The sequence below is a fragment of the Pezoporus flaviventris genome, unplaced genomic scaffold (genome assembly GCF_033815535.1).
Source record: "Pezoporus flaviventris isolate CSIRO_AGI_PZ_B2104156 unplaced genomic scaffold, CSIRO_AGI_Pfla_v1 ptg000045l, whole genome shotgun sequence".
NCBI lineage: Eukaryota > Metazoa > Chordata > Aves > Psittaciformes > Psittacidae > Pezoporus > Pezoporus flaviventris.
In genome coordinates, this window is record NW_026892593.1 from 10507197 (window position 1) to 10524230 (window position 17034).

Below are 17034 nucleotides of genomic sequence, written 5' to 3' on the forward strand. Positions count from 1 at the left end.
TCGTTCTCTGTCCCTGAGGCCATGCACTGCAGTATGACATACATACATAAATAAAACTAAACTGTCTTGCACTCTCCTCTCCTCCTAAGCCCACCAAACCAAGCAATTAACCAGGGTGGTTTTACCTTTTGTGGGAAGAAGCTCTGGCTTAAGCATTCCTCCAAACCATGACCAGGGCTTGTCAGGAGGAGTGACAGTTGGCACAAACCAAAGCTCTACCACCTGTGCTAATAACTGCACCAATAGCAAACCAGCCCAGACTGTATCATGTCAGTGCTTGAAACCATCCCCTGGTCCTGTTCAGTTTATACTTCTAGTTGTAGTCTCTGATTCTGACTGACCTGAGTAGGCAAAAGAACTGTACTAGCAGAGTTCATTTAAGTTGGTATAAAACTAGGGTAGATATCATCTCAGTCTAAGTAAGAGGAAAGAAAACCGCATCATCCCTGCTTTAGGTGATACAAAAGGGTATATCATGCTGGCTGATACTGATAAGGGAGCTAATCCTCCTTTGCACCCTGGCTTCCCAGCAGTTACATTCACACTTGAAAGCAAGGCTGATTAAGACAGTAATAATGGCTGTAACTATGTCATTTTTATTCGTCTAGCAAATTATTTTGTAAAATCACGCTCTATCATTAAAGTCTAATTGGTAGAAAGACTTTTTGAGAGAAATGCAGTGACTACACTTCAAATAAAGGAAATTTATTTATTAAAAAAAATCTTGATAGATGGATTTGGTTTGTATTATGAATGTGTCTTTCAGAAAATAAGATTGCCCATTCAGCCTCCTCTCTTTTCTCTATCACAAAGGATGGTGATCAAAGCATGCTTTCATGACAACAGCCAAAGGTTTCTTTTTCTAAAAAATGTTCTTTTTTTGAATTATTTACATGCTTTTCAGTTTAGAATTAATAAATAAAATAATCATTGAGTATATTAATCAATGTATGTAAATAAACATTATGTAAAGAATAAAATTTCAAATAATTTAAACTTCAGTTTTGGTTCTTGATGTTTGTAAAGTGCATTATCCTTAAGAAAAATAAATGCTTTATTGTATTTGAAAAAAAATGCTTAAAGATCATGAACGTTTAGCAGAAACCATAAAGATTGCACAACATACATGTTTAATACTTCGGATCTATGAATTTTATTTCTGTGAAAAAGTTTATCATATTTTAAAGTACCTTCCTTTAGAATATTGGTTATCAGATTACTATGGCATTACACATGGCAGATTTACAAACACTTGATATAAAAAAAACTTCCTGTTTTATTTTATATGTATTTTTTCAAGCTAGAACTGCTTTAAGGAAGAATAGCTTTCAGATTGCACCATTTTACAAAATACCAGAATTAATTCTGTGTATGATAACAAATCTTCTTTCTAATTCTAAAATTGTCCATCTTTATCCTTTCAAAGTAACTATGAAGGGTGTCAGTAAATTGAGTCTCAGTATGGCAGAGAATCAAGAGGATTCATGTAGAGCAAGCTGGGCAAACAATTTTGTAATTCTCATGGTAAAAGCGAAAAACACATGCCTGGTTTGGTTATTACAGTCTGCTCTATCTTAATTTCTTGTAGAAAGCTTTGGAAAAGGGACTGATTGTCCTTACATCAGCTGCAATTTACTTAGAAAGTTAAAATACATGTTACTTCAGCAGACAATAGACAGCTCTCAAATGTATTAAATACCTTCAAATGTTAAAAAGATTTTTTTAAAGGGAATTGCTTTGTGAATTCTACTCTTTTGTCTGAAAAAGTCATAGATTTACCTATCAGAAAAGTTGTGGTTTGGTGAGCTTCATTTGTAATTAAGTGGTTGAAAATGTTTTAACCTGAAATTTGAGATAAAACATACTAAATAGTAATTACAACTGTATGTATTATTCCTTCAATACAGCAAATAGCCATCTTGTTAGTCTAATCTTTTTTCCAAGATGTCTTGGGAGTATTTTAATTTCCAAGGATTGGGGACCATATAATACTTTAATTTTTTGCTTTGCTTGCATTTAGAAGAGAACATTCTCTGCTGAAGTATGGAGTGTTCTGCATGTTATTACTTGTCAAATGGCAGCCAAGGGCTGTTGGTCGAGGAGCCACTTTGACAGTTCAGATGTAAAGCAAGGAGAAGGAAATGTGCTGTTTCAAATGCTTTAGACAACTAACTCTCATTTGGTCCATTTTGCAGATTCTGTATGAGTTCCTTTTACTTTCCATAGGGACAGAGAAGGAATATTACCTATTAATTTAAGCATGAAAGATTTTAAAAGGCAATTCCTGTACCTACTTTTCAGTCTCTCCCAATGACACATGCAGAGTTTTCTCTGAAATAGACTATAACCCATTCATTGGTAGAAAAATGATTCTTCTTTTTGCGAATACACAAGCTTTCTATACTAAAAAAAGGTACTAAATAGAGGCATAGTTAAATGATTTTGTGCTGGCCTGGGTAGGCTGTGTGATGTCTTACTGTATTTTACCATGATGGATGCTGACATTCTGTTGTTCTTTGTGCCCACACACAACAAACTCTGTGAAGCAAAATTGTGTTTAGCTTCCATTTTAAAAAAAGGCTTGGATAACATGGTACTGCTGATATTCTGAAAAGCTTTGAGTAATTGAAGAAATTCAACAGGATAAGGGTGGAATTAATTGAGCCTAAGTTTATCTCTCTAAAAATTAAGCGTCTAACTGTGAGTTACAGTATATTTCTCTTATCATCAGAGGAAAGAAAGTGGGATCTCTAGAGAATGATTCTGAGCTATCTAGTATGGTTATCTCTGTCCAAGGGCTGCAGAAGAACTCTAGAAAAGTCAAATGTCATCCATCTTTCAGTGGCTGGAAATGCTAGAACTGGGCCTTTGTAAGATAGGTATCTAAATCATAGGCTTTTCTTTACAATGTCTTTCACTAGAACTTGCTTGTTCCTATATGATACATACTTATAAAAAACTCTAAAAAGTAGAGGATAGTTTTGTGTTTATTGTCAGAATTTTAGGCATATTGCTGGATAAACTGAATATAAAATTTAAGTTATCAAGTTACACTTTTAGGATTCATATAATCCTAATAATAGTTTGTATAATCTGCAATGAGCTGTATTTGAGTTCTTTTAAATGTGAATAGTTAAGTTTTAGCAGATTTACACCAAACAAGACAAATTATGTGATTTTTGTTATTAGACAGTCATAACTCAGATGATGACATTTTGTTGGTCCGTTAACATTTCTCTCTAAGCATTTGTATTCCATTCAAGTTAACAAAGTAATTTAGAGACCTGTCTATAAAATCTTACTTCCTTAGTCCAGCATTTACTTACTCAGCCAAAGCACTGCAGACCTTTAAGGTTACATCTATCGCACCATTGTGCAGCCATTGTGTAATTTAGATTTTCAAAATATTTTTCAATCATTTTAAAAGTCTAAATCCCGTACAATAATTCTAAAGACAAGAACAGGTGTGTTGCATGCAATACGAGATACAGTTCTTTCTTTTAACTGTGTATGTTACAGAATTCTGAAGGGTGAAACTCTGTCTTTGGATGCTCCTGAGCTAATAATATTGCAGGCAAGACCTATGTTATCATTGGCAGGGACAAGAAGGGAAGCTGGGCCCTGGAAGAGGAAAAAGCTAACACTGAATACTAAATAAAACTGTCTTTCCGATTGATCCACGCATTTCTGTGGCATGATTGTTTTCTATGTGTGAATACTTTCTACCTGCATATTGGGAGGCTGGTCAGTTAGTCAATTTGAAGAGTAAAATTTTAAAAGCAGATGATAATTTCTTGTCTTTGCCTGTGTTCTTTTAAATAGGAACAGATGTCTCAAGTGTTAGATGCGATGTTTGAAAAGCTGGTTGAAGGAGGGGAACATGTCATTGATCAAGGGGATGATGGTGACAACTTCTACGTCATCGATAGGTGAATTGCTGTTTCTCATTATAGCACAAAGTATTATGCAAAAGTCCACTGAGAAAAATCTGTTTCTCTATGTAGTTGTATTTAACTCTTACATATGTTTACATGGGAGAAAAAAGAAAAGAACATGCGTGAGCCAGTGCAGCTCTCTGAGCTACAGAGAGCAGTGTTTGAACAGAATTTTCATATGGAAATATGTCCCTAACCTCTTTATGTGTTGCTCGATCCCAAAGGCTGGTTTTGGTTTGATTTACATGGAAAGAAATCTAATGCAAACCACAATGGTAAAAGTTTTACAGCTCAATATTTGAAATCTTACTGCATTTCAATACAATGTGCAAACTTTATTGCTTACATGAATGTTATTAGTCCTTGAGTAGCTAAGTCATTATGCTTCATTTGGAAATCTGTATCGCAAAAAGCAGGTAACTAAGTAAAATCTTATTGATCACAAAGCTGTTGATAATTGCTGAATCCAGTGAGTTAGGAAGAGTGTTTACCTTGGAATCCTTCACTAGTCTGTTGGCACAGGCTCAACCACGCTGTCCCAAAACACTTTTTCTTATTTCTACCTTTACTTTTAGGCTAACACAGTGATTTCTCAGATAGTTTGAAAGAAGTATTATGCTAAAACTCTAAAGAAACACAAAAGTTTTTGGTCAGTGTAGATCAGAATAGCTAGCTGGCCAAAAGAGGTGATTATTCTGCTGTATTTAGCATTGGTGCAGCTTCACTTTGAGTAGTCTGTGCAGTTCTGAGTCTCACAGTTTGAGAAGGATGTTAAGTTATTTATATGTGCCCGAAGGAGAGCAACAAAGCTGGTGAAAGGGCTGGAAGGCATGTCCTGTGAGGAGCAGCTGAGGACTTTGTGTTTCTTTAGTTTAGAGAAAAGAAAGCTGATGGGTGACCTCAATGCCCTTTACAGCTTCCTGAGGAGGGGAGGTGGAGAAGGGGGTGTTGAGCTCTTCTTCCTGGTATCCAGTGATAGGATGCATGGGAATGGTTCAGAGCTGCACAAGGGGAGGTTCAGTCTGGACATTGGAAAAATTTCTATACCAAAAGTGTAGCCAAACACTGGAACAGGTTTCCTTGACAGGTGGTCAATGCCCTAAGCCTGTCAGTGTTTGAGAGGCATTTGGACAGTGCCATTAGTAACATGCTTTAACTTTTGTTCAACCCTGAAGAGGTCGAACTTTTGGAGTAGATGATCATCACAGATCCCTTCCCACTGAAATAGTCAGAAGATCACAGAAGTGTGGAAGGATTCTTTGCTTAAGAGTCAGTGTTTTTCAGCTTCATGAGGTTACAGTTCGTCATCTCTTATCCAAAAAGCTGCAGGGACTTCACAGTATTCTCTCAGCCTCGCAGTTTTTAGGTGCAGTGAATCACCTCTAAGTCCCTTACCAATAAGATCATTGTACAGATTTTTGTGCTGCATTCGTATGATTTATCAACACATACCATACAAACACTCAGCGCTGAACAAAATGATGACTCAGCATTAATGGGGATGGCTATGTCGTGTTTTACAAGGTACCAGATTTTAATGCATTCCCAAAGCAAAAAAAAAAAGGTTCCTAATTTAATGTGGGAAGAAATAATCCAAAATATATTGGATAAATACATGCCTTTATTTCATAATCTTAAATAGCGTTCATATCCATTCCTTCTGTTTCCTGCACGTCCTCTATTTATTACATTATAAATTACTACTGCAGAATATTTTAAATGTCAAATAACTTGTATTATTATTTCAGTGACCATACCATAGCAATTTTTTGCAAAAACTTGTTACATTTGTATTTAGTGTGTTTAAAATTAAAAAAGAGATACTAAATTAGATATTTTTTAATAAGTTCCAATGATTGATAGATCACTGTACATTCAGTCTATCTTTAATCTGATTTAATGTAAAAACTAATAATCCTATCCTTCCCTTTAAAAAGGAACTACTTTTCTTATTTATGGAAGTGATTGATACATCTCTGCAAGGTGTTTAATAAGTGAATGTATATTTCAAACACTTTATCTTTGGAATTTATGGTAAAAAAAAAAAAAAACATAGCGAGAGGCTGCTTAGGAAAGACCAGACTGGATTCTACTCACTGTATTTGCATATTTTATTGACAGAGGTACATATGATATTTATGTAAAATGCGATGGTGTTGGGAGATGCATTGGAACCTATGATAACCGAGGAAGTTTTGGTGAGTTGGCCTTAATGTACAATACACCCAGAGCAGCTACAATTATAGCTACCTCTCCTGGTGCCATCTGGGGCTTGGTAAGTGAAATACTTGTTGTAAGATACTAGTTGTTTAAAATGTTCTATATAAATTGCACTGGTCTACTGTATCAGCATTAAAAAGAAATATAATTTTTGAAAGTTTAATTTTAAAGATTCTGAGAATTCCCAACACAATGCTGTCTTTTTTTCCAGAATCTGCAGAAGCAAACCTGAAGCTTAAGAAAACAGAGTGTTTTTAAGAAAAAAGACCATTTTGTGTTATTCTATTTTAATGATCATTTCCCAAATTGCAGACCACTTGACAAGTGCTTAGGCAAATATATGTTTTTCCACATCTTGATAGGAAATGCCTTTGGTTCCAGAGTACAATTCAAATACAAGGTTATTTTTCAGTGTTATATTATCTGGATCTTTGACAACAGTAACAGAATTTACCAAAAGAGTGAAATTAGGACAGCCACCTTCTTCAAGATGAACATATCAATGTAATGACTGATCCCAAGATAACATTTTCCTCTTGAAACAAAGCACGTGGTTTTTCACCACTTTAATCCACATGAATTTTGGGATCATGGCAGGGTTTAGGACACTGTAAGAATGGCTTTAAACTGTGTTGGGTTCTATTGGCCAGCGAGTCCCACCTGTAGCAGTGAAGGTTTGCAAACCATTTCAACTCTGTCTCTGACACAGTCTTATGAAATTAAGAGAAGAAAACAGCATACATGTAGTTTTTCCACCTGCTTCACTGGGATTGCCAAACAGTTAGCTGTTTAGGGCAGCAATGAGTCTTGTTCTGCTGAAATAGCAGAAAATGGACTCTGACCTAAGACCCAGTGTATTTTGGTTTTGTTTGTATAAGAATATAAAAACCTCTTGGAGTACGTATCAGTACGTATCAGTGTGGGACCTCAGGATAATGAATAAGCTTTGTAAATTAAATATTGAGGCTTTCTTAAATGTCTTAAATTACCCACTTGACCTGTTTTAAGGTAAACTCTGTACCTTCTCTATGTAAACTCTGTATGTATTCTCTGCCAAAGGACAGAGCATTTCTCAACGTGAGTCAGATCAGGAGCTTAACTTTAGGAGCTCTTGATTGACCTCTAGAGGAATCTTTCTCAACTGACTGTATGGGGAGACCAGCCAGCTAGTTTGATGGCTATGCCAAAATTGGGCAATTTGGACATATTCGTCCATGTCTAAAGTTTTTTCTACCATGCATGTATTTTCTATTAATAAACTCTCCTTTCCTCTTTATATTCACAGGACAGGGTAACGTTCCGAAGAATCATTGTAAAAAATAATGCCAAAAAGAGAAGAATGTATGAAAATTTTATTCAGTCGTTGCCATTTCTTAAATCGTTAGAAGTAAGATTTCTGTTGCGTTATTTTAATGGTTGTATCAGAGGTACTTGATAAGATTCTGCTTTTGCACAGTTTGAATTTGGAATTCAGTTTTTCTCCACAGTAAAATTTTGAATACATTTGTTTTGGAGAGATACTATATTTTTGATATTTCTCATTTTTCAGGATAAAGAGCTATTGTTAATATTGTATTTTAAAAAATATATGTTTGTTTGTTTTTTTTTACCTTTACCTTATTAAGCTTCATTTTACTAGATATTAGCCAATAAAATTAAACAATGATTTAGGGAATTACAAAATATTTTCATTTAACAGCTATATTTTTACCTGCATGCTTTTCTGAAAATAATTTTTGAAGACTTGGGATACATAGACTTCTTACCAAAATGGAAGCTCTATCAAAACATCTAGCTGTTAAGATTAATATACCTTCTGTAACACTGTTCAGCAGTTCTTTTTTTTATTGATTACCAAACCAGGAATATAAAGATACATTTTTCTGTGCAAAGATTCATGAAAAGAAAGGGCTTTCTAAGTATAATATTGTAATGTTAACCAAATATTTCTTACATTTTCTGTTTTTAAATGAAGGTATCTGAGCGTTTAAAAGTGGTTGATGTGATTGGTACCAAAGTGTACAAAGATGGAGAACAAATCATTGCTCAGGTACAGTTTATTTCTTATTTTAGTTTTTCTATTCCAATAAGTAACAATTTAACATTTTATCTATAGACAATACATACTTTTAAGCTAAGTTTTTCTTTTTCAGCTAAAACAAATAAAAAAATGTCTTTGATCTAAGAGAGGTGATTATTTGGCTTCAGAAGCTAATTTTTCACTTCTGGTACCTTGAAAAACCTCCCTTTGTTGGTATCAATAAAGGAGTCAACATTTTTAGTATACTTAGAAATTCAAACTATACAGAAGAATGTTTGCTTCCAATAGAACCATAGAATTGCTTAGCCTGGATCTTTTGAGATCATTGAGTCCAACTGTTAACCCAGCACTGGCAATTCCATCACTAAACCATCTCCCCAGTAGGAGCACTGAAGACTTACCTTGTTGTGTTCTTAAATTTGATAATCTTTTGAAGAAGAATGCAGAAGTGAACTTTTCAGGGTAGGGAGCTGGGATTGTCTTGCCCCAAAACAGTTACTGGGTATCAGCCTTTGGAGGATTATGATACTAGAAATCATTTGGAAGGAATACAAAGGTGGAGAAACAAGAGTAAGGATCCAAAAATCTTCCATAACATTGTTTTTCTCCGTTTTTTTTCGGTAAGGCATAGTCAGCTATGTCTTTGCATGAAAAAGCGTTCCTGTCAGTTCTGTATAGATGTTTTGATTATTATGTGCCTAGAGTGTGGTTTTCACATTAAAAGTTCTTTCTTTTGCAACAGATATCTAAAGGATGAGCTTCAAGGCACTGGCAGCAAATATTTTAATGTTAGCATGAAACTAAAAAGGAAATTTCACATTTCCTTTACTTATTTTTTTCTTCTACAGGGTGACTTGGCTGATTCCTTCTTCATTGTGGAATCTGGAGAAGTAAGGATTATAATGTCAAGGAAGGTAAACATCCCTAAACCACAAAATTTTTTAAATCTTGATGTATTCTAAGTGCTAAGCAGTAATGTTACCATTGGTGCTTATTTTTCTTATGCAGTCCTGAGTTCAGTAAATCTGTGTATCATTCTCTATCTTCCTTTCTCTTTTTCTACCTGATATTTCAGGATAAACAAGATGTAGAAGAGAATGGAGCAGTTGAAATAGCTCGATGCTCAAGAGGACAGTATTTTGGAGAACTTGCGCTTGTAACTAACAAACCACGAGCCGCTTCTGCATTTGCTCTTGGCACTGTCAAATGTTTAGGTATTGTTCAATAGTATTTTATATCTAATGTGAAATGACACATAATCTAGCTGGTTGTTTTTATTGTGAACTCTTGTCTTTACCCAAATAAGACTGTTTATCATCTATTACTTTGCATTCCTATTTACATAATTAATCTGCAAAAAATATTTGTAATCGATAACTGGTATTTAACACAAATTCTCCAAAATTTCTCTGATTGCATGGAAGTATAAAAATTGTTTCCGGACATTACAGAGGGTATTGCTGCAAACCATTTATAGTTATCAGATAAATGTTTAATATCCTGCAGAAAGGTAAATTATTTCTTTTTTCAGTAGACCTTCATCCAAGAAATAACTGTGGTAAAAATCCTGTCCCATTTTATTACCATGACTTAAGCTTTAGCATATTCTTTGTCTTCACAAGCTGTTAATTTAATCACACTGTAGTCTCAGGCATAGGGAATGCAAAGACCAAAGGAGTTGTGCTCATAGATAACCCTTCGCATCCATTGCTTTTCATGGTCTGGTGCTTACCTCCTAAATATTTTTATCTAATTATGGGAAAACTGTATACTGCAAAGACAGATTTAGCATTCTTGAATGACTTTACCAAGCCAGTAACCAGAAGTTTCTCACTTATAAAGGTACTGTGTTTTTTTTTAAATCCTTATCTCCAAACACACAGAGGTGATAAGGCAATAAAGATCAAAGAGGATAGACAGGAAAGACTAAGAGGCAGTGGTGAGGAAGAGTGTCATTACTCAGTATGTGTGAGTCACAAAGATCTCTGCCACTTCCCAAATAGCAGAGATCTTGACTCTTTTTTTGGGAGCCAAGAGACCACAGGCCACCAGGTTGGAAGCTGGCTCATGTATGAAGTTTCCTCCCTGGCCTGTTGGTTCCCTAGAACTATAATGGATAACAGTATGTGATCAGGTAAAAAAAAATCTGGTCAGCTGCGCACTGACATTACATGTGAATTACTGCCTCCAACTTTTTGCATGTTTGCTGGGAAATAAGTATCTATTACAATTTCCACTGTGGGTGGAAGCAAGTGAAAATAGCAAGGATGTACACCCCAAATACAGCTAGTAACATCAGCAAAAGATGTATTTTTTGTAAATCTCAAGGGTCTTAAAACCGTATTCTTGGGAGGAATCCAGACTTCTTCAGCAGCTCTTGGGTGACATAAATCTTAATAAGAAAATATTTTCAAAATAAGAAATGCAGCAAATTCTGTGTTTATTTATGAAGTTTCAAGGCAGCAGCAATATGTTGGTTGATCTTGGTTTTGCCACGGTAAGTGGTTCTCTTCTGTTCAAACAAAGTATATACTTCAGTAGTATCTGTCCTTTCATTTAAAATCTTATATTGGGATGTCATGAACACCAGGATTAGTGTCTGCAACTGACATGCACATTGTATTTTTTTTTCTCTTTCTCTCTCCTTCTGTATTAGTTATGGATGTGCAGGCATTTGAAAGGCTTTTGGGACCTTGTATGGAAATTCTGAAAAGAAACATTGCAAACTATGAAGAGCAGCTAGTTGCTCTGTTTGGAACAAACATGGACATTGCCGATACCAGTGCATGAACTAAACATTGGAGCAACAAGATCTGTTATGAGAATATAGCACAGTAGTGGTTAGTCCACTGAGAAATTGTCTTTCTTCCTATAGATGCCAAGCATTTTCTCTGATTTTAAGAATGGGTTTGGGGGTATTTTTTTGACTTCTTACAGTGGAAATACTAGTAAACAAAACAGGAATTTAATAAATAATGGACTTGATTTTTAAAAGTGCTGAGTATTGATAGTTTCATCTGCTATCAAGAGGACCTGTAGTAATACGGCACCTTTGAAAATCAAGTCCTTTCACACAGCATTTCCTTAGAGTAGATTTCAAAAAAAAACCCCACATGCCATGAACTTGTTAAACCATCTTCTGTTCTTCAAAAAGGTTACAACTTTTCTGGAAAGACTGTTAGTTTGAATGTGATATGTTGAAAGTATTAGTGCACACAAAGTGTTTATATGTATTAATACAGAAGATATACAGTAGATATTACTTTCTGACTATTACAGTTGTCATGATTTTATGTTGCATTTATCACAGATGTAGTGAATCACAAGACTAATCGTAAGATAAAGCATGACAATGCATTTTGTGTAATGCTCATGACCCAAATCTGATTTTTAACATTTTGTAATTTGTTTTAAAGTCCTCTTTGTTTAATATGTCATGTTTCAGCACGACATTGTAATATCTTATGCAATTTAGAGGACTTGTATATTTTTGCAATAAACTGCATTTTTTTATTAGTTACATGTATTCTGTACATGAGTGAGGACAGCTGACAAATTAACCTTCATGCTCTAAAGGCATAGGTCGTCGTCATGTTCTACCCAATCATATATAACCCTATGCTGTTTTCCTTCTCCCTTGTGTTATATTTATGCATTTTGTCTTCTCTATCTATGCTTGTTCTCCAGATTTTTTTAGATCTCACTTTTTTTATCTGTTAAATCTTTTACCTGTTTCAAATGAAATGATCTCTGTATTTCTCTCTTCTTACAGTCTGATCTTAGCTATCAAAGACCAGATTCCATTACTGAAGTAATTGATATCGAAAGCCATGCTAAACTAAGCTTGTCCTTGAAAAACCTTTATCAGGAAGTGCAAAAATATTTTTTATTTGAAAGATCAATACTTCAGAAGCTTTGCAGAATTCTGTAAAGTGTGTCATTGTTAAAGCTAACACGTCCTGCTTTCAGAAACATGTAGGCCATCATAAAATAATATCTTTTTAGCCATAATAGCATGAGATACCTTCTGAGACTGAGGAGAGAGAAAATCATCTTAATTATGAGCACAGGGCTCATTGCTTACAAGGGTCTGTGACTGGAAATTTCAGGCACAGTCCAATTTTAATACTGCTTACTGACCTGTCTGTTGATGTTCATGGAAAGCTAGTGCACATAATGGAGACTGGCAATAGTTCTGCCAAAATGATACTACAAGAATTGTAGGAAGGCTGCTTCTGCCCTGTTTCAAACACCTGAATTATTACCATCTTTCCTTCTTAGATAATGACTTTTCTAATGCCATATATTTGTGTACGTCAATGTAATTATTATCCTATAGTTAGTTATATGTTCTGACAACTTATATAAACATACCTGTAAATGAAATTATGATTATATAATAACAACGTGTAATTTATATCATACAGGATGGTATAAATTATACGTCAGATTCCAAAAAAATGCCATTTGAGCAAAATTTGCAAATGTGGGGGGTTTTTTGGTTGTTTTTTTTTTGTTGTTGTTGTTGGTTTTGGGGGGTTGTTTTTTGGTTGTTTTTTGTTGTTGTTGTTGTTGGTTTTGGGGGGTTGTTTTTTTTTTTTTTAACCTAGAAACCTGGTATGAGTAATTGCACATACGATAAATTGCCTTTGTACTTTTGATTTATGGAAAAAAGAGAAGCCTGTTATACTAGAAGGAAATATCAGGTAACCAAAATCTACACTTTGCCATTCTGTATGCTGAATCTCTAAAAGCTTACCTATATTTTGCACTAGCTTGATGTGATTAAAAAAAAAAATGCTAGAAATTACTTGTATGGCAGTAAACTACTATCAAGGTCATAAATGCCAGTCATCATATTTTCAATATCGTTGGTTATATTTAAAGTTTCCTTACAATAAACAACACTTTTATATAAAACCCCCTCTGTTTATTGATGCTGTTGTGTTATAATTCCATTATCATGAGGCTGTAAGTGACCTATTCATTCCTTAAAATATTCATAATTCTTAACTAGAATTCTTTCATGTTGATTTTCATAAAGAGATGTTTTGTGAATGCTGTCTCTGCTCAGAATAGACTACATGGTTGTGTGGTAATCACCATAGCTACTTTGTATTTGATGATTTGCTTGGAGTTTATATCTGGGCAAAAGCTGTGCAGTGACGAATTTAAGATAATCAGAGACTTTGGATTTTCTGAGTCCCGAAGTACAACTTCCTGTTGCAGCAGTTTTATTGTGTTGTTCCTGGGGTCTGGATGTTTTCTGTAATTTTCTTTGATGGTAAATTCAGGGCAGTTTAACCAACAGAAATAAACTGTTGCTTTGTAAGTTTCATCCAGATCATTATATCCTCCATCACTCAGCACATGGGATTTCTCCTGCATCTATTCATACATACACGTCAAACATGCCAGTCTTCATGTCATAAATATGGTGAGTGTTCATCTTAAGAAGGAAATCATACCAAGTCACTGATTTTTTATGATCTTTCAGAAGATAGCTCGAATAATTTTAAACGCTATCATGTTTACCTTATAAGGTCCATACTTGGATTAACTGATGCTTCTGTTATTAAAGATTTTTATCATCTTTATTTGTAGTCAGGTTGCTAAAGGAACAGGGCTTTGGCAGTTGCTTGGCATGTACATGTTTGTTTCTTTCCTCTATCCCCAGCCTCACCAGTGATGTATAGTTCTCCAGATTATTTAAATGAATTTAATAGTTGGCTAGATTCTAAAGGGGAGAGAACCCCCCAGATGCTCCAATGTTGAAAATATGCCCTGCTGGGTGAGGGGAGAAAAGCCTAAGAGAAATCCTGTAGGAAAAAGTCATTCATGGGCTTACATGTTACCAAGCTAAAGAGAATCCACATGGCAGCAAATGTTTACAAATGCTTTAACCATGAGAAACAAAATTCAACTACAGCCCTCAGACGATCACAAGACTCAAACCCTGAGGACAACAAGCCTCCTTGGAATTAGTGCTGATGCCATCACTTCTAAAATGCCATTTGTTTGTGCTTTATGGGATTTTATTCAAGTTCATCTGGAATAAACACTCCTGAAACCATTCCCTTTTGATCTTCTGTTTGAGGTCCAGAAGTGACTGATTGTGGAACTCTTGGGGCAAATCTGTGAAGAGCAATGTGAAACCATCTGCAACCTAAATCACTGTCACTCTGTCTTCTTTCTTTGTGTTTTCTTTTTGTATTCAGTAAAGACTATTCTTACTGGAAAGGCGGGTTTGGTTGTGGTTTGGCTTTGGTGGTTTGGTTTCGTTTTGTTTGAAATGTTGGGTGCTCTAAGCTTTCTGTATGGTGACCCTGGGATACTCAGGTTACGATTTGTGTAATTTTGTAGTTTATAACAGACTTTCCATGGCAAGCATTACTGATTTTCAAAATCAGGAATTCCCAGATGTATAAAATCAGTATCTGCTGTCATCCTTCACAGACCTGGCACATCAAATTCCTAGTCCTTTTTCAGACACTTACAGCATCTGACAGCTTTTGCTGAACAAATTGAAAAGTGGCTGTGCTCAAAGTCAGCTTGCCAGAGCACGGACATTCTAACATGCTCTTGCTAAAGTTTTTATGTTAGTTCCAAGCTCTTTTTATCCATTTGCATATGTTATGGTTATAAGTGTGGTGGTTTGGTTGTTTTTTTTTTTTAAGTTTCTAAAATATTTTCCTGTGTCTGTAGCTCTGAAATAGGTATTAGTGCAGTTTTCTCTGGGAGGAATTGTTTCTTTGTATATTGAGGATGTACAGATCTGTGCTGTTGACTGTCACACAGAATTGAGGATCATTTTCAAATCATTCTGAGAGATGTATTTCCTTCAGATACATACCAAGGCTGTTTCCAAGTTCTTAATCTACCTTTTGGCTCAGAAAGATGCTTAGCAGGCTGGACACTCACTTCATGGACTGAAGGGAAGCCAAATAATCTTTGTAGGATATGAAAAACCCAAAGAAAATTACATTTTAACAGTGTCTATTCTTCAAACCATTTCCTTCTTTCCCTCTAGATTCTCTTTATTCACTCTTAACAGCCAGGTGAAGAGCCAGTGGCAGTAGCAGGGTGTAAGGCAAGTGGAGTGACTGGCTGGGAGCATGTTGGGATGCAGTGGTTTGGTTGACTGGGCAGCAACTCTCCTTTCCACATCCCCTTGTCCCATCCCTGTCCCTTCCACAGCGGCAGATAAAGATGAGCTGGAGTGCAGAAATGGCATTGCAATGGCTGTGTGAATACCATGGGTAGGGTTGTGTTTCTCCCTTAGAACTGGTAGATGTATATGTATGTATAGGGGAACAGGGAAGAGACATAAACCGTTACATAAAAGAACCTGTGCCAAATCAAAACCATGTGAAAAACTGATGCTTAAGTTACACTAGGCCATTGTGACAGTATCTGCTGACTCAATCTTTTCTTATTGAGGTAAATTAAATTAGGATGGCCTAAAAATAGCATCATGGTATGAATACTTTGTTCTTTCTTCTTTTAAGGTATTGAATTATTTCAGCTGCACAGCTATGAAGTTTTGGGAAAGGGTAATGTGCTGTTCAGGTGTCTCTGTGGAAGACTAATTCCCTGGCAGCCGAGTGAGCATCTGGGACCTGCTCCCGATGTTTCTGAAGATGCTGGAAACTCAGTTCTGATAAATGTCTTTTTTGGAAAAGGCCACTCAATGTACCACCATGCTATATCTTTGTCCTTGTGGAGTCAGGTGGTGCGACTGTCTCAATCAATCTTAGCTTCACTGTACCATTAGTTTTTGGCTGCATCTGTATGGTTATACCCATCATAGGGAATTCTATGTGCCTGGGTCTATTTGCTAGTACTAAGGCATTGAATGACCAACATTCATTGTGTTTTTCAGTATTTTTGTGGGCTCATTTATAAGCTATCTTACAAGCTTTTTTCCAGCTTTCCACATGGGTAGCTATGTGCAGATGGCCAACTGAGAATAGTCCTTGGCCTATAGTAGCTCCCCAACTGTATCCAAAAATTATTTCTTATTGGCCCACACAAAATCCATGCCAGGGCTAGTCTAAAAAAATAATAAATTTTAGACAGATGATTGTATTCCATTGCCCAGGAACGCTCCCTGGCATTTTAATTTACTAGCCAGCATAGGGGGAACCTGCAGATACCTGTAGTCTCTTCTTGACTGGTTTTACTGCAACTTTTGAGCTGGGATATAGGGTTTTCTTATCACTCTTCTGGTCTGTTTCTTGATATGTCAAGTCTTTCTTTTTTCTTGATATATCTGTCATTTATTATCTTGCTGTATCTTTGTAGGTGATAGAAGTTTAGCTAAAACTGGAATCTTTGCCATAATGACGTGAAATTAATTTCTCATTAATTCCTAACCTGTCTTGGAAGAAAACAATACAAAATATACACCTGGCATGTTACTTGTTCTGTTTCTTCCCAACTTGAATCACTGCATGAGACAAGTGAAGTTTCCCTTCTAGTGCTGGAGAAATAAAGATCTTTTCTGGGACGAACAAGTCCTCTATTCCTCTGCTCCATGTTCCCAACAGCATCCTCTGTGAGGAGATAAAAAGAGGTGAAATATGGGAGCAGGCATGCCTAAGGTGGTTTTTAAGAAGGTGGAAACCCAACCGCCATTGCAGCTAGCTACGAAAGGCTGGGAGAAGAAATTGAGTACAAATAGCTTGGAAGTCATTATGAAAGGAGAAAATTGATGTGAGAGGGTCTGGCAGAATGGCTGCAGAACAGAGGCTGCTCCATTGGGTGGAAGTGGAAGCTCTGGTGAGCAAGGTTGCTGTGATGCCTGGTGAGTATGTCGTTAGTCACTGAAGATGGATG

At 35.8% G+C, this 17034-nt stretch overlaps 1 protein-coding gene across 1 annotated transcript in view; it reads left to right on the forward strand.

Moving 5' to 3' along the window:
- PRKAR2B (protein kinase cAMP-dependent type II regulatory subunit beta) overlaps positions 1 to 11795 on the forward strand; it is an 85375-nt gene extending 73580 nt beyond the window's left edge. Inside the window, exons 5-11 of the mRNA XM_061467417.1 lie at positions 3823 to 3929; positions 6057 to 6210; positions 7441 to 7542; positions 8131 to 8205; positions 9045 to 9110; positions 9272 to 9410; positions 10853 to 11795. Coding sequence (XP_061323401.1) covers positions 3823 to 3929; positions 6057 to 6210; positions 7441 to 7542; positions 8131 to 8205; positions 9045 to 9110; positions 9272 to 9410; positions 10853 to 10986 — 777 coding nt within the window. The 3' untranslated portion in view covers positions 10987 to 11795. The remainder of the gene's footprint in view (positions 1 to 3822; positions 3930 to 6056; positions 6211 to 7440; positions 7543 to 8130; positions 8206 to 9044; positions 9111 to 9271; positions 9411 to 10852) is intronic.
- The last annotated feature ends 5239 nt before the right edge of the window (positions 11796 to 17034 follow it).